General features: G+C 33.9%; 1 protein-coding gene across 1 annotated transcript in view; it reads left to right on the top strand.

Moving 5' to 3' along the window:
- SSBP2 (single stranded DNA binding protein 2) overlaps window positions 1–27,926 on the top strand; it is a gene marked incomplete at its 5' end in the record, with an annotated part of 86,757 nt that overhangs the window by 5,823 nt on the left and 53,008 nt on the right. Inside the window, one exon of the mRNA XM_039220108.1 lies at window positions 16,608–16,667. Coding sequence (XP_039076039.1) covers window positions 16,608–16,667 — 60 coding nt within the window. The remainder of the gene's footprint in view (window positions 1–16,607; window positions 16,668–27,926) is intronic.

Genomic DNA, 27,926 nt, shown 5'->3' with positions numbered 1-27,926 from the left:
AAGAGAAAAAGAATATTTAATTTAACAATCTAATCTTGAAACTGAAAAGAAAAAAAAGAACAAAAAAAATAGAAACAAAACAAAATGAAAAGAAACACACATTTACAAGCCCTCATTAAATGTTTCTTGAGGTGGTTATTTAATTTATTTCTGGAAATAAGTCCTACATTTTGAAAATACCTTCAAAGATACCAGGGTGGCTCAGTTGGTTAAACATCTGACTTTGGCTCAGATCATGATCTCACAGTTTGTGAGTTTGAGCCCCTTGTCCGGCTCTGTGCTGACAGCTCAGTCTGGAGCCTGCTTTGAATTCTTTGTCTCCTTTTCTCTCTGCCCCTTCCCTCACCCTCTGTCTCTCTCTCTCTCAAAAATAAATAAACATTTAAAAAATTTTAAATAAGTACACTTATCTGCTGTGCTACTCCCATCCAAACTTCTATATAACTCTTCTATTACCAGTAGCACCTTTTTTTTTTTTTTTTTTTTACCAAACTGTTATATACGCATATAGTTAAATACTCTACATGTTTTCTCAATTTCTTTTTATCATTAACTTTCATATTGTCTTTACTCCCAGTAATTTTCCTTTCCTCTTAGCCTTCCTGACTGTGGCCATTTCAGAGTTAGTTTTAGGTAATAATCAAAACCAGGAGAAACTCCCCTTCCCTCTCCCTGCAAGTTATAGATAACATCTCTAATCTTAGATAATGAGCCAAAAAATAAGTATATCTCTTCTTAGTTTGCATAAGTAGGGAACTGAAAATCTCAGGTAGACTTGACTTACTGAACTGCAACACTTAACATTTTCAGTATATATAGTTTAAAAATCCAAATATTAAAAATATTATTTTTCGTAATTAAATACATTGGGATTTAGAGAGTGGAAGTGAGAAGGGTGCTTATTTATCGAAAGTCAAGACGTAAAAATTAAGTTTCATTTTCTTTTTAAAATGTAATTTTGAATCTTTAAAGAACAGAGATTCTAAACATCAAAAATAGAACAAGTCTTTCTCTAGTACAAAGATAAAAGCAGCCTAAAAAAAGAACGGTACCTCATAGCTGCTGGCTTTGACAATGCTTTCCTGCAGTTGTGGTAATAGTTGTTCTGCCTCAACTATTAGAACAAATTAAAAATGCTCAGCTTGAGTAACCAAGTAAGCTTTTTTTTAAATTCACAGTTTCAGACAACTAAGGATCCTACAGCAGTAACTAGATGGACAGGGATCAAAGAAGAGAGTATCAGGGCTTCAGAGTCTTTCCATGGGTTTCTAATTAGAAATGAATGAAATTGTTTCCTGTTAGAAACTCTACTGTTTTAGTTTATTTCTCAAAATGAATGTTTAAGAAAAAGTTAACTTGCCCATGCTAGACTAATGTTGGTTTTCCTTTTACTTTACTCCTTCTGCAGTCTACATGTGTCAGGATATTTTGTATGAAGCAATAAAATATCATATTACAAAATTACATCTATGATAAGAGCTTATCTATTTTTTAGCTAATTTGAGATTACAGTTTTACTTTTGAAAAGATCTCATTATTGAAAATCCTTTCTGGAGTGCTTCAGAGTTTATTATAGCTACTTTGGGGTGGGGGAGGCAGGGAAATGTATATCAAGTATATACAAAAGTAGGTTATAACAGTTTTAGGGTTTTTTTTTAATGTTGGTTACAGAAACAAAATAATCACCATTCTTTGGGGAATTAAAGACAAGAATGGTGTATTAAATATATTATGAATGCCCTCTATGGGTAGATAGATTTGTCTTAAGTATACATTAGCATGCCTTCAGCTTTTTTAGAAGATAGTTTCTCACTAGGTGGTGTTCTGAACTACATGAGGAGTTGACAGACTTTTTCTGTAAGAAGCCAGATGGTAAATATTTTAGCCTTTGGAGGCTTCGAAGTCACAACTACTTAGCTCTGTTGTTATAGTATCTTTGTAACATAAAAGCAGCCATGGACACTGTGTAGCACAACTGTTCAGATAACCTTTATCTACAAAAAAAAGTGGTGGGCCGCACTTAGTAGTTAAGCCATAATTGCCCACTCCTATTTCATCTGAATATGGTCACCACTAGGAAGCTTATGAGAAACCTAAAGGGTAAAGATGAAGAACAATGTTCTTCCAAGTGTGTTTTCTGTAGTATTCACAGTAAGGTCCTGGAAGTCCCCCCAACACCCAGTGTATCATAATCCTTGGGGATGGGGGGAGTGGAGCTGGAAATCTTTTGTGGTTTTGTTGTGGTTGTTTGTTTTGTTTTGAACAGATGAGTCTTACAAACTAAATTTTGAGAACCACTGGCAAAGGTAGCTGATGTCATATAGCAGTAAACATTTACTACAACTCAAGGAAGTTGGTGGCAGAGGTGAAGGATGAGGGACTGAGACTGCAGGGTGTACAGCTCAATGAGAGGAGGACTCCTAGAGACGGGGCTGGGGCCTCCGAGGCTGAGTGCTATAGGGCCAGCTGCACTCCTTATGGATTATTAAAAAAAAAAAAAAAAGATAAATAGAAATTCCCATCCACATAGAACTTAAAGTCCATTAAAAGAGATAGTAACAAAATAATTGTTTTAAAACATATGATATATTAGATTGTGATAAGAATGAGGGAGGAAAATGAAACCTGAAAGGAAAACAGGCATTACTGTCAAAGTTTTGGATAAGGTGGCCAGAGAAGGACTCATCAAGAAGATGGCCATTTTTGTAACGACCTGAAGAAAAGGAGGGAACGAGCATATGATATCTGGGGGAGGTGTTTTAGGCTGACGGACAATCAAGTGTAAAGCCCCTGAGTTCAAAGCATGAGTGGCTTTTTCCAGACATGACAGAAGGTCTAGGTAGCTAAACTGGAGCATCAGCTGTGGGGAATAGTTCAATATGAAGTCCTAGATAATAGAAAGCTGTATCAAGTAGAACTTTGTAAGTCATTGTAGGAATTTTGGGCTTTGCTTTGAGTGGAGGGTTTTTAACAGTCTTATTCTGGCTGCTCTGTTGAAAATAATCTATAGGAGGAAAGGGGGGAAACAGGGAGACTAGTCTGGATGTTGTAAAATTTTGACAAAAGATTTTTATGTTCTGGACTAAGGTAGTAAGAGTGGTGAGAAGTGGTTGGATTCCAGATATATTTTGAAGCTTGAGCTAACAGATATTGGTGATTGTTTGCATATGTGTTGTGAGAGAAAAGACCAATCAAGAGTGACGGCAAGGCTTTGGACCTACTCACCTGGAAGAATGGATTTGACATTTACTGATGGAAGTCAAACTTCAAGAGGAGATATGAGTGGGAATACCAGGAACTTAATTTTGAACTTGTTAAGATTAAGATGGCTATTAGAGATTCAGGAGATGCTGAGTAGGGAACAGAATATCAGTCTGCAGTTTTATGGTTCAGGCTTGGGCTAGAGTCATTTGGAAGTTATCAGCATGTGGATAGTATTTAAAGCTATGAGCCTAGAAGAGAACACCAAGATACTGAGTATAGATGGAGACAAGAAGGTGTACAGTGGACCTAGTGCACTCTAATGTCAAGAAGCTGGGGAGATGAGAAGGGAGGATCAGAGATGGAGCAGTCCAGGAGATAAGAAAACCAGGTAATGTGGTATCATGGAAGCTATATGGAGAAAATGTTTCAAGGAGAGGAATAATTAGCTGTGTCAGATGCTACTGATAGTTCAAATTAGTTGAGGACTGACAATTGACCATTGGATTTTAACAAGGAGGTAATTTGTGGCCTTGATAAGGCCAGTTTCAGTGGAGTGATGAGCATGAAAGCTTGATAAAAGTAGACTTGGGATAAAGTGGGAAGAGACCAAGGGGAGACAGCAAGTGTGCCCAACACTGAGTTTTACTCTAAGGGAAAGCAAGAGATGATGCAGTAGCTAGAGCAAGAAGTCGGGAGGCCAAAGAAATGCTGCTGGGAGTGAAGTGTTGGCTATTATCAACTGTTCATCCCTGCCGAGGAACAAAGAAAACAGCTCTGCTGGTGCCTGTGAGAAGAGCATATAGGCTATTGTGAGGTATCATCCATTACCCCCAGCAAGCCAGTATAATCTTGAGATGAAGATAGAATGCCAGAGAATAGAGTAATCGGAGCAGTGGGATGCTTTTCAGAAAAAGTAAAATAGAATTAATTGCTTGAAGTGCTTACAAATGTGAATACTACCTGTTTTCTGTCATTTTTATATTCTATAAGAGATTGCAGATACTTTGACATCACTAAATATATTTTCCAGTTGAATTTGTCTTATCAATTTTGTGGACATATATACGTTTAAGGCTTGTACATCAAAATGTATATTTTAAATTGGAGATGGAGAAAAAACTTCACTTAATGCAGTTTGAATTTTCTCATATTGCTTATTTCTATACATTTTAGCATTAGTCAAATTAGTAAGCTGTAGTTTCAAAACAGACTTTCTGATGCACTAACAATTTCTATAAAAACCTGTCTGTAGAAAGACTATTTTATATTGTTTAGACATGAATCGAATAACTTTAAATAGAGATTTTATGTTTATAGGTGAGTAACCAAGTGAATATGAAAGTATGATTTCATTTTTAAAGAAAAAAATATGTATATACATATATCATTTGCCACTTGTATTAGAAGACTAAGGTCAGTTTTTTTAACAAACACTGTTCTTGCTACTTGAGAATTTGAAAAGACTACTGCTTAATCAGTAGAAATTTCCCTACCGTATTATCAGAAGGATAAGAACAAACTAGCTACTTTCTTTCCTTTCCCCCCCTTCCTTCCTTCCTTCTTCCTTCCTTCCTTCCTTCCTTCCTTCCTTCCTTCCTTCCTTCCTTCCTTCCTTCCTTTCACAGTGGTACATTAAGGGAAATTAAAGTACCTCTCTTCTATACTCTCATGTGAGGCAAATTTACATGTAAGGATAAATATAAAATAGGGGAAAAGAAGGAGGGAATCCTTTTGCATCCTTCAAAGAAAAATTATGAGTTGTTTTGAAAAATATTGCTTTAGCTTCTTTTTTGATGGAGGCAGTGTGATACTTTATCCTAAATTATAAATCATAAATTTATATACGTATAAATATGTATTTTCATACCCATAGTGTCATTTTTAAAATACGCTAATATGGGTTGATCTGCCTGGGACGTTAGTCTGTAGGGGGAGGCAGCACAGAGCTAAATTTTTTGTAAAATGTTATCAAACTTTTATAGACCAGCAGACGGCATGGTTCCCATTCAGAATCCAGAAGTCCATTGCCACAGGCCTCTAATATAGATAATGAAGTCTTGAGAAATAGGCTCATCTTCTTGAAAAGGCCCATAATGTAACTGAGCAATTTTGATGCTTAGACTGAATCCATATCAAAAGAATCAACCTGCTTATAATTCTGTGCTGAATTGGATTAGCCTTGCCAAAATAACATCTAGAAAACTGGATCTGGTAATACTTTACAGTTATTTTATATGAGTTATTTTAATTAAGTGTTGATGATGATAGAATATCTAAGATGCATGAGAGATAAGCTACATATTTATGCTTATCAGCAGAATGTGCTAGCACAAGTATGTCATTTTGTGAGCTAAATTAGTTTAGTACTAGTTGGAATTAAAATGTGTTAATCAAGAGTGTCTTATCCACTGGGGTGTCAGTAATGTCTGATAGAGATTTTTATGGAAAACAGAAAAGAAACTAAACAAATTAAGATATATGAATTGTAAAGTAACTTTGACGAAATTCATTTGATGTATAATTTATGCTTCATTACTTTTCTACAGAAAACTCATGAAGCATCTCATGGAATTATAAGAATTAAAATATGTAAACATTTTACTCTATGAAAGATGGCTGCAGTGAAATGCAGAAGTCACAAGCCTGATGGTTTTTCAAAATATTATTCTCAGTATTATTTATTACCAATAACACATAAATAACTTTAGGAAAGTTAAAAGTAAGATAAAAATTTACTTATGAGTCAGTTAAGCGTTGGACCCTTAATTTCGGCTCAGGTCATAATCTCATGGCTCATGAGTGTCAGCCCCACGTTGGGCTCTGGCACTGATGTTGTAGCCTGCTTGGAATTCTTTCTCTCTGCCTCTTCTATGTTCTCTCGCTTTCTCTGTCTCTCAAAAATAAATAAGTAAACTTAAAAAAGATAAAATTTACCTGTAAGTAAAATATGGAATAGGAAAGTAGAGAAATCTACATAGGAAAGTTGTGTACAGTAAAGAGAGCTGAATTAATTAAAAAATGGAAATAGAATGAGTAAAAAGTAGTATTTAGTGTTTAAAAGACTGTTTTTTGGATAAAATATTATAGTGAACATATTTTTTACTACTTTTCCAGAAGTATAAAAAATAATAACAACCTAATTTATCATTTCTAAAAATTTTATTTAGGGTAAGATTTTCCCTTGAATGATTCTAAAATAATTTTCATGTCATAAAATCGTGTCTTATTCCATTTGTCTGCTTAAAACAGTGCATTAAAAATATTAAAAAAAAAGATTAAATCTGTCTAAAGCCATATCTTTACAGGACAAAGTGAGCTACATATTTGATTTTTGTGTAATTAATATAATATATTTTCTGTCTATATGTCACTTTGCATCTTATGTTTTTGCCCAAATAGTGGTAGAAGCAAATTACTCCTTGGCAAATAACCATTTTCTTACAGATTTTCGGACTAATGGTTATGTGCTAAAGACAATATGTTATTAAGAAGGAAGAATGTTAAATGTTCTTACTCAAATGCTAAGCCTTTCTTTAATGGAAAGGAAATCTGTACTTTTAACCATGTTGTTTCTGAGACATGAGGATTATCGCTCTTTGAATATATATCAGTCTAGAAAGAGGAGGTAGGGTCGCCTGTATAAACGTGGCATTATATGAGACAGCTGAAAGGTGAACTGCAATAAGGAGTTGTTAGCAGTTCTCAAGGCTGGCCTGAGCTTCAGGAAAAGTTCAATTAAGTCACCACACCTTTTTTTTTTTTTTTTTTGCCAAATCGTATGTAAATTAACCTGATATCCCATAATACCAAAAACTAGCTACTAAATACTTCTAGTCTATAAAACTAAGAAACATTATTTTTAACCCTGACACCCCAGAAACAGTAAAAGAAACCTGAAAGTGATAGGAGGGGATAAAAGACCTTATCAGTCATCTAAATTATAAATTCTCTTAAATGTTCTTGATAGGGATAGTGTAATTATAATTTAGTATCTTCTTGGGGTCAACATTTTGTTCCTTACCTGTTTTTCTTAGGTCCTCTGGAAAATATAAATTATCCTATTTAAGCAAGCAGAATTCTCCCCTCTATACATAATTTATAAACATTTTTCACTAAACAAACCAGATATACTGTGCTAATACTATCACTTACTGTTTATATTATCAATAGATATTATCTAGTTTTGTAAATGTTTATTTATTTTTGATAGAGAGCAGGGGAAGGGCAGAGAGAGAGGAAGACACAATCTGAAGTAGCCTCCAGCCCAGACTCTGAGCTGTCAGCACACAGCCCAACTTGGGGCTCAAACTCACGAGCAGTGAGTTCATGACCCAAGCCAAAGTTGGGTGCTTAACTGACTGATCCCCCGGGTGCCCCAATATTATCTATTTTTAACAAGACACATTGGTCAGGTGAGATTTTATAGAAGGGAACAAAATTTTATTACATCTTGTGTTGGTTTTTAGTGTTCCATCAGTGTTTTTCATTCAGTCAATGGGCTAGCTTTGGAACCAACCAAATATTGATTGCAACTCTGTACCTTCTCTCTTAGAATATAGTAACTGCTTCTTTCCATCCTCATGAACCTCATTGTAAGTTATCACATTATAATGAACAGTTTGATTGTAATAGTGATGCTCTTCTAATCATACCACATTCATTTATCACCATTCCCCACTCATTTTCTGTTCCCTTTTGGCATGTGACTTAAAAACATTATTAAGTGCAGTAAAGACAACGTATATTATCAAAACTCTACTGAAAGTATTTTAAAAAAGAGAGCTAGAGTTTACTAAATTTATTTTATTTCAGTTGTCACATTTCTTTTAGTTCAGTGAATGAAGAGCACATGCTAATTAGTGCTTTATATGCAAATTAACTTGCTTACCAGAAATACCACTGCCTTTTCAGCCTTTCCTGGTTGAGTGGTAGCAAGGGTAAAGAATTCTGCATTAAGTAAATGGGAGCACAGTTGCTGGGGAGCCAAGGAGGAAATGATAAGTCAGGCAATTTATTTATGGTCAGTTGGTCATAAGAATGAAGCACGTGTACCCGCCTTCATTTTATAAAGGTATTATTGGAACAATATGTTATCTGAAAGAAAACTAAAATGGCAGTTAAGAAATTGGTCTTTGGTTTTCTTTTACATAGTAAGGAGGATGACCTAGGAAACTCTAAAAAGTACAGCTTTCTGCTATAAAATGTGTCAAAAATTACATTCAAATAAAATTTTATAAGTCAGATTTTATTATAATTGTACAATACAAAGTTTATAAAGCTTCCATTGAGTAATTTTTTGAAGAAGTCGTTGACTGTTCATTTTTTAAATGCTTTGTAAGCTCATATTTTCTTAAACTTGGTAATTGTTTTCTTTCCTTTTAAAAAGATACTTTTTTTTCATTTCATCTCTAATTGCCTGATTGGCCCATTCATTCTTTAGTAGGGTGTTCTTTAACCTCCATGTTTTTGGAGGTTTTCCAGACTTCTTCCTGTAATTGATTTCAAGTTTCAAAGCATTATGATCTGACAGCGTGCATGGTATGATCTCAATTCTTTTATATTTATTGAGGGCTGCTTTATGTCTGAGTATGTGATCTATCTTGGAGAATGTGCCATGCGCACTTGAGAAGAAAGTAAATTCCCTGGCCTCAGGATGTAAAGTTCTAAACATATCCGTCAGATCCATCTGGTCCAATGTGTCTTTCAAGTCCATTATTTCTTTAGTGATTTTCTGTCTGGTTGACCTATCCATTGCTGTAAGCGGAGTATTAAAATCCCCTGCTGTTAGCACATCCTTATCTATAAGCTTGTTTCTGTTTGTGATTAATTGTTTTAGGTGTTTAGGTGCTCCCATATTCGGTGCGTAGACATTTATGATAGTTAGTTCTTCCTGATGGATGGACCCTGTAATTATTATGTAGTGCCCTTCTTCATCTCTTGTGATTGTCTTTAATTTAAAGTCCAGTTTGTCTGATATAAGTATCGCTACTCTGGCTTTCTTTTGATTTCCTGTAGCATGATATATATTTCTCCATCCCCTTACTTTTAATCTGAGGTATCTTCCAGTCTAAAATGAGTTTCTTGTAGACAGCGTATAGATGGATTTTGTTTTTTTATCCATTCTGCTACCCTATGTCTTTTGATTGGAGCATTCAGCCCATTTACATTCAGTGTTATTATTGAAATATGTGGGTTTAGAGTCTTTGTATCTTTTGTAGGGTTCATGTTTGTGGTGGTGTCTCTGGTATCTTTGTTCCTTGCAACCTTTCCTTCAGAGCGTCCCCCTCAGGATTTCTTGTAGGGCTGGCTTAGTGGTGACAAATTCTTTCAATTTCTGTTTATTTGGAAAGGTTTTTATCTCTCCTTCTATTTTGAATGACAGGCTTGCTGGATAGAGGATTCTTGGCTGCATATTTTTACTGTTCATCACATTGAAGATCTCCTGCCATTCCTTTCTGGCCTGCCAAGTTTCAGTAGATAGGTCTGTCACCACTCTGATAGGTTTCCCTTTGTATGTGAGGGCCCTTTTTTCCCTAGCTGCTTTCAAAATTCTCTCTTTGTCCTTGTATTTTGCCATTTTTACTATGATATGCTGTGCAGAAGATCGATTCAAGCTACATCTGAGGGGAGTCCTCTGAGCCTCTTGTATTTCCACATTTACTTCCTTCCCCAGGTCGGGGAAGTTCTCTGCTATAATTTGTTCCAGGACTCCTTCAGCACCTTTCCCTCTCTCTTCCTCTTCTGGTATTCCTATGATACGGATATTGTTGTGTTTGACCGTATCGCTGAGCTCTCGAAATCTTTTTTCCTGTTCCTGGATCAGTTTGTCTCTTTTTTTGTCAGCTTCTGGTTTTTCTATAATGGTATCTTATAAATCACTTATTCTCCTTTCTGCCTCTTCAATCCGTGCATTGGAGGTCTCTAATTTATTTATGTATCTCATTTATCACATTTTTAAATTCTTCATGCCTATTTTTATTTTCCATTCTGTCTGTAGCCATAGTTTCTTTGATGTCCACTATGTTTTTTTTTCAAGCCCAGCTATTAATTTTTCCATTATTATTCTAAAATTTTGTTCAGTTATGCTGCTTATATCTGTTTTGAGCAGTTCATTAGCTGTCATTTCTTCTTGGAGTTTCTTTGGAGGAGAGCTCTTTCGTTTCATCATTTTAGTTAGCTTTCTGGCTCTTGTTGGTTTTAAAGACCTGTTATGCTCTCTGTATCTATGAGTGCTTCTGTATCCAAGAAGACTCTTTGACTTTCCAGGGTCTATCCTTTCAGAGAGTGTTTTTTGAATGGTATCTCTTGGTCTCTCTTGTTGGGACCTTGGTTATTTTATTTTCCTATTCATAGTGTTATTTGTGACTCTCCACCTTGTGTACTCTGGCTTGTTTCTTGAGGTAGCCGTTAGAAGGCTTTCCCAGTGGATTCTGCGTCCTTTTTCTCCCAATCTCTCAGGTTTCATAAGGTTTCCAATGGCTTCAGGTCTTTTCCGTGTGATGTACAGGTGCGAGTGCAAGTGCGGAGCTCCCTACTTCTCTGCCATCTTGCCCCTCCCCCCGATACTTTTTTTTTCTCAAAATCAGAAGCAAATCTTTCATGAATAATTTTGTCCTAAAAAAAAATTCAGTAACTTTACATTAGCTAAGTCCCATAAAATTATATGTTTTAGAACATACCTTAGACTTCTTTAAGAAGTAGAAACTGTTCTAAATGTTACATTTGTCCATTCTAAAAAAATCAATATTATTCTTCCCTTCATCGCTGGGTTTTTGTAAATTGAGATTTAAAAATAAAATATAGTATTAAAATAATATATAGAAAATGCTTAAGTGGGATTTTAAAGAAACTTACTTTTAATGATTTTAACTTTTCTTTATTATCAGTATATTCTCAAAGACTAATATTTAAAGAGTTTCTATAGCCATAATGAAATATTTAAAATGATATAAGATGATTTATATATTGCTACATCGATTTTAAGGATTCTTGGAAATACCAGTTTTATTTTATGATTAATTACCTTAGCATTAAGATAATGACTTGCTCTGCTATGGATTTGTCCTTTTTCCTGTGAAGTGGGTTTCCTTCAGACCAGGGCACACATTATACTGCAGTGTACTGAATCCTCTATGATGACGGTATGAACAGAGTGCTAAAGAAGTCGAAGAAAAGGAGCCCATAGAGATTCTGGACATTTAAACTGACCCTTGGGGGATTAGTAGAAATTTACTTGACAAAGAATAAAGGGTAATTCAAGAAATAGAGAATATTTGGTGTTGATAAATCATATTTATGTTTTCTAAAAACTATTAAAATATTAGAAAATATTATGGTGACAGATGGTAGCTGCACTTGTGAGCACAGTATAATGTATAAACTTGTTGAATCACAATGTACACCTGAAACTAATGTAACGTTGTATGTCTGCTATACTCAAATTTAAACTGTACTCAAAAAAATAAATATTTGTAAATATTTGTTTTGAGAGAGAGAGAGGGAAAGAGACACAGCACACGTGCACAAGCAAGGAGAGGCAGAGGGATAAGGAAGAGAGAATCCTAGGCAGGCTCCATGGTGTCAGCACAGAACCCAGTGCTATGTTCAATTTCACAAACTGTGAGATCATGACCTGACCCCAAATCAAGAGTTGGACACTTAACCAACTGAACCACCCAGACACCCCATGCCCATATATATTAAAAGAACTTGGGGCTTCAATGATACTTAGCACCTGTCATTTCAGGTCAGGTAAATAAAACATTTCTTTAGGCGACATTTGGCACCTTCGGAGAAGCAAAGAATCAGACTGAGCAATCTAACTTCCAGCTGCTGTAAGGAAAGAGAAAGAGCTGGTTTCATCTAATTCTTAGGGAATTGAGATAAAGCACAAGGGTTTATGAAAGATCAAATAAGAAGAAGCAGAACACCTTCCACTAACAGAAAGGGCAAAGAATAAAGGAAAATCTCTCTTTTAGGGAAGCAGAAGTTTAAAATTGCATGAATAATTCTTGATATAATAGAAAATAGTAATCCTTTAAGACTGAATGACATTCATTCTGAAATAAATTATCATTCTAAATGGTATGATCTTTTCTCTAAAAGACTACTTAGAGGAAATGAGCTGGATACTTGGTTTGTATTTCTTTTGGAATTTTTTTTTTCCTATTCACTTAGTCACCAAATTTTATTGATTTTCTGGTTTTGTGTTTTTATTCCTTTTACTTTGGGTTATTGCATTCTTTCTGGGTAGATAGCTGAAACATGTAGAAAAGAGAAACTATGCCTGTAAATGTAGTTTCCATCTGTCAGATTACTAACAGCGGTACTCTTTTTATCTTGTGTTATAAAGAACTGACTGTGAGTTTTGCCCAGTTTGGAAAACTTTTGAAAGCATAGCCTTGACTTTCATTTACTCATAGCACTACATGTTCTATCAAGTAAGGATGATGTTATATGACTTCTGAGTGAAGGCACCAGATTGAAATATTATTTTTTGTGGGTTTTCAGTAATACTTGCCAGGTGGTGAAGAGAACATTCTATTTCTTTAAATTAGTGGACTAATAGAGAAAACAGTTTTTCCGGAAAATTGTTTTTCCTATTAATTACAAGACTGGAACCTTAAAAAATCTTAATCAGAGGGCAGTGGTCTTTATCTGCTTTGTTCACTGATATATCTAATGACTTAGTCCATTACTGCCTTTGTAGGTATTCAATATATATTTGTTGAATGAAAGAATCACTAGTATACTTTTTAATTGGTAAGCTCAATTACCAAGCTCAATTTTTCTTATTCTTCCAATGGGCCTTTGATCTGAACAAAATGCATCATTGTTTGTTGGAGGTTTTTTTTTTTTCTTTACATTTTCCTTTTCTCAGGAAAGCACAGGAGTAAGTTTATCCAACTCCTTGATGAAGATGGTTTGTGAGTTATGAGCATATGTCCATCCACACCCCTACACATTTCAAATATTTCTAGCTATTTGCAATATAGAAATCTGTATATACTTAAGGGTAATGCTGGAAATAATAAACACAGAATAACACAGTTTTGTTTTCCTTCTTAATTTTCTAGGGGACTTTAGAGAAGCCCTGAAAGGTTTTGTTTTTTTTGTTTGTTTGTTTGTTTTGTTTTTTTTTAGCTCAGGCCCCTCTGCTAATTAGTGTTACTGCAAAACTAGAACTCAATCCCCTGACTCCCAAATGGTTTTTTCATACACATTATAAATAGCTTTTTGAAGGTGAAGACCTTTTCCATTTAAAATATTGATTCACCATCATGATACCTTTGGGCAAATATTTTAATGCCCAAACTATTAAAAAAGAACTTTTTCCCCCAAATATAGAGAGTATTTCATAGCCAAAATTCTTTAGAAGAACGTGTTCTTCTAAGGCTATTAATGCAGAGAGTACTGACATGTGTGTCAGTTGATATACATTATATTATCAGTAGGTAATCTTTTAGATCAATAATTTAAACTTATTTTCATATCTTGAATTATATTTGCAAGGAAACTGGCTTCTGAATAGTGAAGTGCGAATATTGGTAGAATATTTACTGTTGCTAATATGCAAACTCTTTGGGGTACAGTTGCTGTGTGTCTTTCATAACAAGGAGACAAGTGAGCACCTGTGTGTTTAACTAGATAACTTAAGGATCCGTGTGAATATTAAGAGCTTATGTTATAACAGCATTAATTTGATTATCAAGTGTGCTCTACCCAAAGCAGTCTTTATATTTTAAGTAAAATTAGTAGATTTTTTATCCCAATTTACTGGCTTTTTGTCATTTTTACTTTAAGTTGATTGTTATAGATTGGAATTTATAAGTGGTTTTCTTTTTTTTTTTCCCCCCAAAACACCCATAAATTTGAACTTGAGGCGAAGGGCATGCAAGAAGAAATAAATTAACTAAAGAGAGAATCTTTTTCTCTCCCAAATCTCATTCTGTATAGATCTGTAGGTTCCCAAGTACCACATGCATTCCTTCTCCTCAGCAGTCTCTTGATAGGGCTTCACATTCAGATAGAAGAGTATGACAATCCAATTAAAATACATTTATTCATAGTACCATCAATTAGAGAAATTCCTCTTTTCAGATAGTCCACTAAATGAACACTATCACATCATTTTTCGTTCAGAGGAATATGCAAATCTCAAGTGCTCTATTTCAAGTAAGGTACACCTCAATTTTATCTCCACATTTGATATTTAGTAATATTTTTAATATAATTTCTACCTCATATTCTATTTCAAAGTGAATTTTATAGACAGGAATCATCAGTAAACTTATTTTTATTTCTCCATGCCTCAAAAACTAAATTGATACACTTTGGATTAATGAAAATGTCATAAAACAGCACTTTGTGAAAGAAAGGCAAACATTCCAAAACCAATGACACAATATTTAATCACCTAATTTTTAAGATGAGTCCAGAATTTAAAAGGCAGCTCCATAAATGAAATTAAGTGATTAGAAATATAGCAGAGGGAGTGTGAATATTGGGATACTCTTCTAGTTGGCAGTATAGTTAACTAACTAATTCAATTTAGAGTAGAGTTGAGAAAGGATAAAAGAGAAACAGCTTTGATCAAATATGTGAAAACTAAACATTACTTAAATGTTAAAATTGAACTCCCACTTAAGTTTTATCTGTCACCAGAAGTGACAATATTATCTGAATAATCCAGTGTTTCTGTCCATTTAAAATGTTCTCCTGATTAACATATAAGATTAGCATGTAAGAACATATGATAATGGTATGATTAACATATAAGAACACAGTAATCAAAAAAAAAAAATGAATTGCTAGTTTAACTCTAAAGTTCCTCTTGTTGGAAATTATTATTTCCCACAATTATTATTTCTTGTTAAAATTACCTAAACTAAAATCTTCCAAGAGATATTATAGAAATAATCTATATACCATAAATTTGTTAGGATTTTATTTTTCAGACACTTATTTTTAAAATAACCCTGCTTTAAAAATGTAGCCAAGAACTGCAGATTCAGTTTCTAAAATGTTTATAGAAAATACATTATAAATATGGAATTTAATTACATAAAGTACTATAGATTTGGCTTGCCCAAGCTTTTGTTAAATTGGTCCTTAATTTATATTATTTCATTCTTAATATATTACTTCATGATACGCAACTGTTTAGAGTTGATAATTTACTTATGTTACATGTAAGGAATACTCTTAAATTTAAGTAAATTATATAATGTGATGTAATTAAACAAAATATATAATTTTTCTATAAAAATGAAATTTTGAATAATTTTAGGAATACACTTTGAAAAATTTGATACCTATAAACTTGGAAAAATTTGGTGCCCAAATCTCATTAATCAAAAATATTCATTGACTCAGTGTTGAAATATTATTTTTAGGATATTTATCAGACATTTTTTGAACTAGATGGAGTCAAAAATCTTAGCAGAATCTGGTTTATGTAACAAGATAAATTGCCTTGAGTTTTAATATAGGACCATTTTTTCTTTTGCTTAAAAGAAAACAATGATGAGCCTAGCTCATAATCTGCTAGGCTTAAAATATGCAAATAAATGCAACTTTAAACTTTATAATCATTTTAAATTATAGCAAACAGTTGAAAAGGGAAAGCCAAAACTCCTTTTAACCACAAAGGACATATGGAAAAAAAAATTCTTTACCGTTTTAAATAGGTACAAAAAAATAAGGTAAAGAAATTTTGGCAACTTTAAAATTGTTAAAGAAAACTGATAACAAAACTGGATATTTCAGTCCAAACTATATGTTCAGGACCCAATTTATACAATGATATAGCCAATGAGCCTGTTCCTGAAGTCTTTGCTAAGATTCAGTTGCCTAAATCTCTTGATCTTTTTTTGTCAATTAAATGTCATAATCTTAATAGCAATTCACATTAAAAAAATTTTTTTTGCTTTTGTCATCTTTTTTTTAATGTTTATTTTTGAGAGAGAGAGAGAGAGAGAAGAATTAGTAGAGGGGAGGCAAAGAGAGAGGGAGATAGAGAATATGAATCAGGCTCTGCACTGAAAGTGGAGAGAGCCTCATGCTGGGCTCCAGCTCACACAACCACACAACCATGAGGTCATGACCTGAGCTGAAACCTAGAGTAGGACACCTAACTGACCGAGCCACCCAGGAGCCCAGCTTTAGTCATCTTTGATGTTTTTCCATTTTCTTTGGAAAATATTCTAGATATTCTGAAAAATTAAAAATAGGATGGTAATTTTTCTTAAAAGAGTTTATTCTACTGAAATCAGCCACATAGGGGAAATAAGTTGATTTATGTTTTGTATAATTCTCAAATTCTTTAGTTTATTTTCAGATCTGTATTTTACATTGTGTTATATGTGTTTTGTTTTATTTATTTATTTGTTTTACTTCAATAGCCTTTTATGTCACCTCGGTACCCTGGAGGTCCAAGGCCCCCACTGAGGATACCTAACCAGGTAAGATTCGTGTGGTACTTAAGTTTATGGGTTTTGTTATTGTTGTTATTGTTATTCTTTGTAAGAATCAATAAAGATCGTGAAAAGTTCATGAATATTTCTTACCTATAAAAATATTAAATAATCCTTTCTCTATCCCATTTAATGCTACTTCTATTAATATATAATGTATTTCAAGAATTGGCAAACTCTTGTCTGTATGTTGGCTGACTGGTTTTGTAAATAAAGTTTTATTGGAAAACAGCCAAACTCATTCATTAATGTATTGTCTATGACTTCTTTTACACTGCAGTAGCAGATTTGAGTGGTCAGATATTTACTGTCTGGATCTTTGCAGAAAAAAAAGTTTGTGGAATCTTGGAGTCTACCATATACTTTGAACTTAATTGTTAATATGTGTGTGTGTGTGTATGTGTGTGTGTGTGTGTATGTAATTTTGATAAATGCTAAATACTTTCATTTAAAAGATGGCAATAAAATTTTCTATAGAATGGACATACTTTGGTTTATTTTTATATAATATGCTTTCAATATTATGGCCATAATACATCAGTTTTGCCCAAATTTGGTGATATATTGGGTATATAAATAGCTGCTTCTGGAAGGGTTAGATCTATTAATAAATAAATTGTTAGCAATAGATCTTTCAACTTTTTTACCTACTAGAGCTCTAAGATTTCATAAGCTTTTATTGCACAGTGTTTTTATCAATACCATAAATATTTATTTGCTAAAGAGAATAATGCACAATTTTTACTTGCAAGGAGTTTATAGTTTAGTTTCAGAATACAGTAAATGTGTATTTACATAACACCAGAAGAAATTAAATGCTTAATTTTATGGACTATTTATGTCGAGATAATTGTTTTGTTACTTTCTTTAAGTCTGTTATTATATACCTCAGCATTTTCCACAGTCTAAAGTAAACCCTGTTATTCCAAACATTTCTTCATTCTTAACTCTTTTTCTGTCTCCACTTTCTTTCTGACCAAAAAAAGGGAACAAAATTGTGCTTACTAACATATTTGATAGCAACAGAGTTCTGCTTCTCTTCTAACTCTTAGTGAAATTATGCAGTGTCCTTTAAGTGTCCCAGTTTGCCAGTTTTTTTCTGCTTTTAGTGCACAGCAAGGAGTGCCAGCACCCACATCCACCCCCAGGGGAGAACTTGAAGTAGGCAGCGGTGCTGGATGATCTCAAGGTTATAGTGCTGGGAAATCTCAATTAGCAGCTGGAGGAGTCTTTCCCTTCAGACTGAATCTGCATTCAGTACATAGGGCCAGGGAAACATGGCATGAAATAGGAAAAGAGAGTGCACAGATGCCAAGTGTTCCAACATACGGGAATTTTATTTTCTCTGTGGGTGAACCTATGTATATTGACAGTCAGATCTACTTCTATAGGTGCCAAATCTTTTAAATTTCCTTCTAAGGGATAGAAAGTTGTATGTTTCATTGGGGTCTTCATAATGTTTCACACATCCCATCCATAGCTTTGTATGTTATAGAGATATAAGAGGTTCCTGAAAAGCTGAATTAGGGAAATGTGAATTTCTTGTACCAGGTATGTTATTAAAAAATGTTTGACTCCATATATTCTGTATCAATGATGAAAATCTGATGGGATTATTGGGATGCATCCATCTGACGTTGAAATGCCTGCCGTGTATAACATACAGTGCAAGGTTCCATATGAAAAGAGAGTCATAAAATAAAAAACATACTTTGTGAAAGAGGAGTGAATTGTGGAATTGTAAATCTAGATTGTTTGAATTTGTTTTTAAGAACTAATACAGAATGCTTTTGGATTTTTTAAAAAGGTAGTTTAAAATTTTAAAGATAATAATTATGATACAATCTCTTTTTCCTCAAGAATTTTAAACAGTCTTTACCTAAGTGTATTTTAAAATAATTGTACTCATGTCTGAGTGGCTCTTTTTTGTCCACTCATCCCCCCCCCCCACATTTATATAGTTAAACTTTATTAATTCAAATATCTATCTTTCAAATTTATAATTTTATATTTATACTATTTTTAAAAAGAATTTTCTGAGCAAATTAATTGTGTTAATAGTGTAAACATAATGTTTTACCAAATGTGGAACCTAGTTAGGAACATGACCTTTTCAAGCAACAGAATGTTTCTTCAATTTCATTACAAAGTCATTAAAGTAGAATTGGAAAAAACTTTATTTTGTGATTAACTGGAATGTTGCCTATAAAAACAATATAGATATGTTTTTTTAAATTTCATCTTCATTTAAAATGATCATAAACTAATTAAACTTTGTTTTACTGATAGATTGGATCTAAGAAAATAAAAAATGAAATATTCTTCAATGGTGTTAGCTCGTCATTTTGAATATGTAAAAGATACTCCTTTAATAAACAGATTTTCCAGAATTTATAATTCCTGATGATTAGACTATAAATTTTTTTTAAGATTTTATTTTTAAACAATCTCTACCCTTGATACGGGCCTCAAACCCACAACCCCAAGTTCAAGAGTCATACATCTCTACCAAATGAGCCAGCCATGTGCCTCTAAGACTGTAGATTTTCACTTGAAATCTCCAAAGATAGTTTTTATGGTTCTAGAGTAAATTCACAATGGTTTATATTATATGTATATTTATAGTACAGGGTATTTGGGACTTGATATAATATCACTCTGCCAAAAGAAAAAATACAGGAAGAGGTAATGGGCTCTAAAATGTTAAAAGAAAAGTGGGGCGCCAGGTGGCTCAGTTGGTTAAGTGTCCAACTCTTGGTTTCAGTTCAGGTAATAATCTTGCAGTTCATGAGTTCAGGCCCCGCTTTGGGCTCTGCGCTGGCAGTGTGGACCCTGTTTGGTATTCTCTCTTTTTCCTGTCTCTTTGCCTCTCCCCTCCTCTCTTTTTCTCTGTCTCTCTTTCTCTCTCTCTCTCTCAAATAAACTTAAAATAATTTTTTAAATAATAATAAAGTGATGGAAGAAAAGTAAAATTATAAACATATATAATGTTGCAAAGAATAAATATATATTAAAACATAGGAAACATAGAAGTTAAGTCCAAAAGTATATTTGACTATACAGTTTTATACCAGAATTGGTTCAACTGTCAGAAGAGATCATTGGTGTTGAAGCATCCATAACCTGGAATAGAATAAGCCTTTTTTTTTTTTTTTTTTTTTTTTTTTTTTAATTTTTTTTTTTTTAATTTTTTTTTTTTATAACACTCAGTGCTCATCCCCACAAGTGACCTCCTCCATGCCCATCCCCCCGCCCCATATCCATCAGTCCTCAGTTTTTGTCAGCATTCAAGAGTCTCTCATGGTTTGCCTCTCTCCCTTTGCCCCACCATTCCCCCCCTTCTTCTCCTCCATGGTCCTCCATTAAGTTCCTCCTAATCCTCCTATATGTGCAAACATATGATATTTGAATAAGTCTTTATCCTTCTCTTAGATAAAAATGTTTAATCAGAAAAATTCACAATGTTTATTCAACACTGTGCTGAGGAAACTAAGACAGCCAGATTACAGAGACTGTTAATGAATGATACCAAGCATAAGCTACTGATTTATTGATCCTATAGAATTTTGAGTTTATACTCTATTTTTGATGATTCCTGAAACTCTGTAAACAGGTATGTGACAGAATTAATGCTGTTGACCATTTTATATTCCAAAGCTGATTTTGGTATTCTAAAAACATAGCGCATCTGACCATTCTACTCAAAGTCTCAAAGATCTTTCTCCAATAGTAGATGATTAGTTAAAATAAACTATAGTATATCCAAATGGTAAAATAATATGCAGCTATTAAAAGGCATGTTATAGAATTACATTTATTGATATGATAAAATGTTGATCTATTACCAACTGTAAAGAAGTCATAAAGCACATGTGTATATCACCTTTTCTATATCACTGTAGCAACTCAGATAGTTTCCCCCACTCATCACACACACACACACATACATGCACATATTTGTCAAAGATTTAAAGGACATATAAGGATATGTCCTTTATTTCTGGATATTAGAATTATGAGTGGTTTCTTTGTTTATTTCTTCATTTTTAAAGTTTGCATTGAACAAGTATTTCATTAGTGATTAGAAGAAAATATCACTAGTTAATTGTATACATAGATAAATATAAGTAAGATGGTTTATTCTTCTAGTAACTCAATATATAAGATTATCCTCCATTAATATTGAATATATACTTCTTACATGATGAAAAGAAAAACATAATGTATGCTAAGGATAGGCCAATCTTAAAAAAACCCAGACTTTTCTTCATCACTTTTCATAGAGAAAATATCAACAGGCATTTGAGCAGAAAAAAATTGTTGGGATGTTTACTCATATACTGAAAATAAATTTTACATTTCCTTGTATAACAAGGTATCTATATTTTAAAATGCACTTTATTTTCTCTTTTCAGGATAAATCCCATTTATCATGGCCTTTCCCAAATTTTGTCTTACTAAAATTTTCCATATGCAAAATTCTACTTTTACTTAATCAGTGTGAGAACATAAGAAAGACCTCAGCTGCATAAAGCAAAGTATGTTCTATATTGAGTTAATAATAGGAGTCTATTGTAAGGATGGCCATAATAAATCTTTAGCTTTAAAAATTAAATGTTACAGCTGTCTAATATAAATTAGTGATTAATAAAGAAACTGTGGGTTTTTCTGGCAAGTTCAAAATATCCTTTTCTGTCATTGAGGTTGAATTTCTTTGTTATGATAATGACACTATTAATGTATTTAAGTTGTTATTTTAAATCCACTGAGACACATTTAAAAACATATTTTCCTTATAACTTTGAATTGTGAGTATATCCTGAGATATATACCCTTTCCAGTTCCTACCTTTGTATGGCACAGGAAATTAACAGATTCAAAATATCTGGCACAAAAAAATTGGCATTCTCCTTCCCAAACCAAGAATACTTTACATAGTAAATGCTATGCCAGCTTACTCAATTTAAGTTACAGGTAATAGAATTTTTGGTACAGTAATCACTTCCCAAAACATCTTATTATCTTATAACATTTTTATCACATAAAAATATATATATATTTATATATGCATTCATATCCCTTTTTGGGTATAAGCCAATACAAAAAGTGCATTGCCATATATTTAATTAGAAACTTCATTGGGCTATAAAGATCTCTCAGAAATTTTTGGGGGTGCCTGGGTGTTTCAGTCATTTAAGCACCCACCTCTTAATTTTGGCTTAGGTCCCAGTCTCACAATTGGTGAGATCAAGCCCAACATCAGGCTCTGTCTGCACTGACAGCTCAGAGTCTACTTGGGTTTCTCTCTCTCTCTCTCTCTCTCTCTCTCTCTCTCTCTCTCCTTCTCTCTCTGGTCCTCCTCTGTTCTCTCTCTCTCTCAAAAGAAATAAACATTGAAAAAAGATTCAATCATTCAATAGATATTTGCTGAGGTTTGGTATGTGCCAGACACCATTCTACTTATGAGCAAACATCAGCAAACAAATAAGAATCCCTCTCCTTTTGGAGTTGGTATCCCAATGCAGTGCTACTCAATGGAGCTGTTTAAAATTTTATTAATTTTAATTTAAGTTTGCTGCATGTGGCAGAAGGCCTTATATTGGATAGTGTAGTTGCAGTGGTTAATACATAGAAAAAGAGGGGTACCTACCTGTCTCTGACTGATTTTGGCTTAGATTGTGGGATCGAGCCCCACACGGAGCATGGAACCTACTCAATATTCTCTCTCTTTCTCCCTCTGCCCCTCTCCCCTGCTTCCACACACTCTATTTTTGTTTTTAAGTTTATTTATTTTGAGAGACAGAGTGGCAGTAAAGGGTCAGGGAGAGAGAGGGACAGAGAGACTCTTTAGCAGGCTCCACACTGCCAGGGTGGAGCCTGAGGTGGGGTTCAAAGCCACAAATCATGAGATCATGACCTGAGCCAAAGTCAGATGCTTAACCAACCCAGCCACCCAGGTGCCCCATGAATTGTGCTTTGAAGATGAATAGCTTTCTATACTGAATGTAACATTTCTGTATTTTGATACCTTTTCTACTGATGGTGCTTTTTTGCAGGAAAAATGACAGTGATGTTGTTGAAGGACCTCAGCTGTGTCAATAATCTTAGATCCAAATGCCAGCAATGCACAGAAATGCATGACTTTGACGAGTCATTTAACCTTTGTGGGCCTTCATTTTCTTGGCAGTAAAATGAGAATAGACTCAAGAATTTCTAAAATCTCTTATACTTTAAACTTTCTTAATTATATGATTTTACTTCATTGCATATAATTGAGAGGCCTATTAAATATGCTGGTAGGTCAAAATTATTAACTGAATTATATCATAAAAACCTTGATAAATTCACTATTTCTTAAATCAGTGAGCATCCAGTCCCCATGAGTAGACAATATATGTAATGGTATTCAAGGAAATACATACCAGAATCTTAAGTTCCTAGTGGGGCTTACCACTGGAATCATATAATGAATCCTTTGTAAACTATTTTTTTTATGAAGTAAGAAATTCCTACATTTAATTATTTCATTTTATATTATTTCATTTATTTTAAATCCTAGGAAGTAAGGCTTATATTTAGGGTCATGACCTTTGGGATATGTTGACCTGATTTCAAGCCTTGCCTCTGCTACTTACCAATAGTATAACCATCAACAAATTAACAAATTATTTGTGAACAGTGGTCCTCCCTTATCTATGAATGATATCTTTCAGTAAATGCTGGAGAACCACAGATAGTACCTAATTGTATATACACTGTGTTTTCTTCCTATGCATACGTACCTATGATAAAGTTTAATTTATAAATTAGGCAGAGTTACATAACAATAATAGTAATAAAATATAACAAGTATAACAATAAATGGTAATAAAGGATTTATGCATGTGGTGCACTCTTCTCCCAAAATATCTTATTGTACTGTACTCACTTTTCTTACGATGATGTAAGGTGATCACATGACTATGTGATGAGATGACGTAAGGTGAATGATGTAAGCACTGTGGCATAGCTTTTAGGCTGCTCTTGACCTTCTGACAACATGTCAGAAAGGGGATCATCTGTTTTTGAGGACAAAGGTAGACCATGGCCCTGAAACTACAGAAAGTGAAACTGCAGATAAGGGAGGACTCCTGTATTAAATCTGTTTCTTCTCATCAGGAAGGATTAATAATAATTTCACAAGATGTTGTAAGCATTGAGTGAAACAATAAATATAAGGAACCACAACTGTATATAGATACTATGTTTGTTATTATTAAGCACTCTTATCATTAATGTTACTTTCCCTGTCAGGGTGAAGATCTTTTATACAACAAAGAATGTGTGCCAAATTTTGTGATTAGTTAAACAAGTCCAAATGGAATGTGATTAGCATGGTAAAAAAATATGAAAATAATATCAACCCACAAGATGTATAAATTTATTTTTCCTGATATTAAAATTTTAAGAAATGTAACAATCATGGTCTTGTTGATACCCAAAACCATCATCTGGTAATCCCAGTACTGATACAAATCTTTTAAAAGTTAGAGATCTGACTTACCAAAAGACAAACACTGAAGACTAAAGAGTTAAGTTTAGGAAAAGGACATTATTTTGAAAGACAACTTGATACTGATCAGGATTCCTGTGGGATTATCTTTAGTTAAGTGATGAATAGAAACTAAAAGACAGACTTGTCAACTATTCTGATATTCCAAGATAAACAACAAAAACTAAAATTTTGAAGAAAATGGTTTCCAGGGCTAAACATGACACTTTAATGAGATTTAGAAATTCAGAAATCAAAGTCCAGAGTATACGATTTGGAGACCTAAAAAAAGCAAGAATTCCAGACTCAGACAATTGAAGATCATGCTAATTAGTCACATATTTTCAGTGTTCCTAATTTACTTTTTTAAATAACTTTTGACAGTGTTGACTACTTCTGCATTTATAAAACTCTCCTTGTGCATTCTGGAGAGTTGGTCTTGGTCCACTTTCTAATTTCATACCTATTCAGTTTGTTTTTTTCCTTACCTCTCGTTGGTATACTTTTTAATTTTTTAAATGTTTATTTTTGAGAGAAAGAGACAGAGAACAGGGGAGGGGCAGAGAGAGGAGACACAGAATCCAAAACAAGCTCCAGGGTCTGAGCTGTCAGCATAAAGCCCAATGAGGGGCTTGAACTCACCAGCCATGAGATCATGACCTGAGTCCATGTCGGACACTTTTAACCAATTGAGCCACCCAGGCATCCCTCTCCTTGATGTTTTTAAAGAATTATATTGTTGATCTTTTTTCTTCTCTTTGAAATCAATTGAATTCATATGACTTTATCACTGAGGATTTCTAAAGTTGCCCAATCTAAACTTTATTTCTTTCATTCATCCAATAAATACTTCTCTGAATCAATAGGCATAGATAGGTTACACTTGCTCAGAGTTTACGGTCTTTTGGAAATACAGAAAGGAAAACAAGCTGTGATTGTGTTTAAGTTCTGTGGAAGTGAAGTATAAAATCTTATAAAGGCCCATAAGGGGCGCCTAGGTGGCTCAGTTAAATGTCCTTGATTTCAGCTCAGGTCATGATTTTATGGTTTGTGGGTTCGAACCCCACATCAGGCTTTGAACTGCCAGCGCAGAGCCCACTTGGAATTCTCTCTTTCCCTCTCTGTCTGTGTCCCTCCCTCCCTCTCTCTCAAAAATAAATAAACACTAAAAAAAATTTTAAAGCACATAACAAGCCCTTATCTCCCTTGTATGCTAAGAAATACAGGGAGGAAGGAAGAAGTGACCCAGAGGTTACAAAAAAAAGAAATGTTTGTTGTAGTTGGGAGATCTGTTATATTGAGCAAATAAATACATTGCTTGAGGAAAAAAAAAAGATATTGAAGACAATGAAAGCCGGGTTTCCTGCTGTTGGAGAAAGCATTTTAAACCTAAAAAAGAAGAAGATTAAATATAGTCCTGAGGTTTTACATTGGAATTAGAGCTATTGACTTGGTGTTGGAGAATATGGATTTATGGTATGTGTGTGTACCACATACACATACACACAGATATAGAGTTAGTTACAGATGTATATGTGTGTGCATATAAATGTGTGTACATACACACATAGTTTTTTAAATTTTAATTTATTTTTTTAAACTTACGTCCAAGTTAGTTAGCATATAGTGCAACCGTGATTTCAGGAGTAGACTCCTTAATGCCCCTTACGTAATTAGCCCATTCGTCCTCCCACAACCCCTCCAGTAACCTGTTTGTTCTCCATATTTGAGAGTCTCTTGTGTTTTGTTCCCTTCCCTGTTTTTATATTATTTTTGCTTCCCTTCCCTATGTTCATCTGTTTTGTATCTTAAAGTCTTCACATCAGTGAAATAATATGATATTTGTCTTTCTCTGACTGATTAATTTCACTTAGCATAATACCCCCTAGTTCCATCCACCTAGTTGCAAATGACAAGATTCCATTCTTTTTTATTGCTGGGTAATACTCCATTGTATGTATGTATGTGTATACACCACATCTTCCTTATCTATTCATCCATTGATGGACATTTAGGCTCTTCCCATACTTTGGCTATTGTTGATAGTGCTGCTGTAAATATTAGGGTGCATATGCCCCTTCAAAACAGCACACTTGTATCCCTTGGGTAAATACCTAGTAGTGAAATTACTGGGTTGTAGTGTAGTTCTATTTTAAAATTTTTGAGGAACCTCCATAATGTTTTCCATAGTGGCTGCACCAATTTGCATTCCCGCTAGCAGTGCAAAAGAGATCCTCTTTCTCTGCACCCTCGCCAACATCTGTTGTTGCCTGAGTTGTTAATCTTAGACATTCTGTCAGGTGTGAGGTGGTATCTAATTGTAGTTTTAATTTGTATTCCCCTGATGATGAATGATAGTGAGCATTTTTTCATGTGTCGGTTGGCCAACTGGATGTCTTCTTTGGAGAAGTGTCTATTCATGTCTTTTGCCTATTTCTTCACTGGATTATTTGTTTTTTGGGTGTTGAGTTTGATAAGTTCTTTATAGATTTGGATACCAACCCTTTATCTGATATGTTGTTTACAAATATCTTCTCCCATTCCACTGGTTGCCTTTTAGTTTTGCTGATTGTTTCCTTCTCTGTGCAGAAACTTTTTGTTTTGATAAGGTCCCAATAGTTCATTTTTGCTTTGGTTTCCCTTGTCTCTGGAGATGTGTTCAGTAAGAGGTTGCTGCAGCCAAGGTCAAAGAGGTTTTTTGCCTGCTTTCTTCTCAAGGATTTGATGGCTTCCTGTCTTACATTTAGGTCTTTCATCCATTTTGAGTTTATTTTTGTATACACATAGAGTTTTGAGTACAATATCTACTGAGAGAGCCAAAAGGCAATGTATCCAAGTTACCGTGAGCACTCTGAGATCTCATATCTTGATGTTTCCATGTTGTCCTCCACTAGAAGGAATCAGGGCTCTGGGCTCTTGGGAGTAAGGTCTGATTTCAGAGTTAGGCTAGAAAAAATATGAGATGAACTTGGACCATCTTGTGCCAGGAAGAGAATGCTCAAAGTATGATGAGGATATGTTAAAAGACCACAAGAGCTATCTTGAATATTGGAGCACTAGCCAAATCTTGAATATTTGAATATTTAAATAAATGATGATAGTAATAGATTACAACCCATTGATTAAAATAGGAAGAAAGAATGAAAGAAAGAGAAATAGAAAGAAATATTCCTTACAGTAGATGCCAATTAAATAGCATAGAAAGAATGATAGACATGGAATATCTCCATTTGGCAACTTTCTTAGTACTTAGGAGTTGTCATTGGATACTGGTGGATTGATAAACTATTGATGATAATTGAGATGCTGACAATCTTGGAATAGCTCTAATGCTAAAAATAATCAGTTACTAAGGGGAAAAGTAATGACCTTATTGTGTAGACACTGGTATTGTGTCTACACTGGTAGACACTGACATGATCAGATGAGAAAAGTTAACATCCCAGTAATAGGATGAGTCAGCATCAGGTGCCTCTGATGGGATTCACTGAGAAGAGCACAGCATCATTGCTGCAGTATTCCTTCTAAGAAAATAGGGCCTGAGTCTGAGACATGAAGAGGCATCAGAAAATCATCCCTTAGAATTTAAGACCCCTTCTCTAAAAGTGTTGACATGACAGAGACTAAGAAATAATTCTTGCTTGGAAGAGGGTGAAGAAATACAACATATGTTCTATGAAGTCCTGGTCACAGAAAGTAAAAAGAAACATTGCTGA

This window comes from Hyaena hyaena, unplaced genomic scaffold (genome assembly GCF_003009895.1).
Source record: "Hyaena hyaena isolate Hyena2069 unplaced genomic scaffold, ASM300989v1 scaffold_862, whole genome shotgun sequence".
In the NCBI taxonomy this organism is placed as follows: domain Eukaryota; kingdom Metazoa; phylum Chordata; class Mammalia; order Carnivora; family Hyaenidae; genus Hyaena; species Hyaena hyaena.
This window is presented reverse-complemented; position numbering and strand designations above follow the sequence as displayed.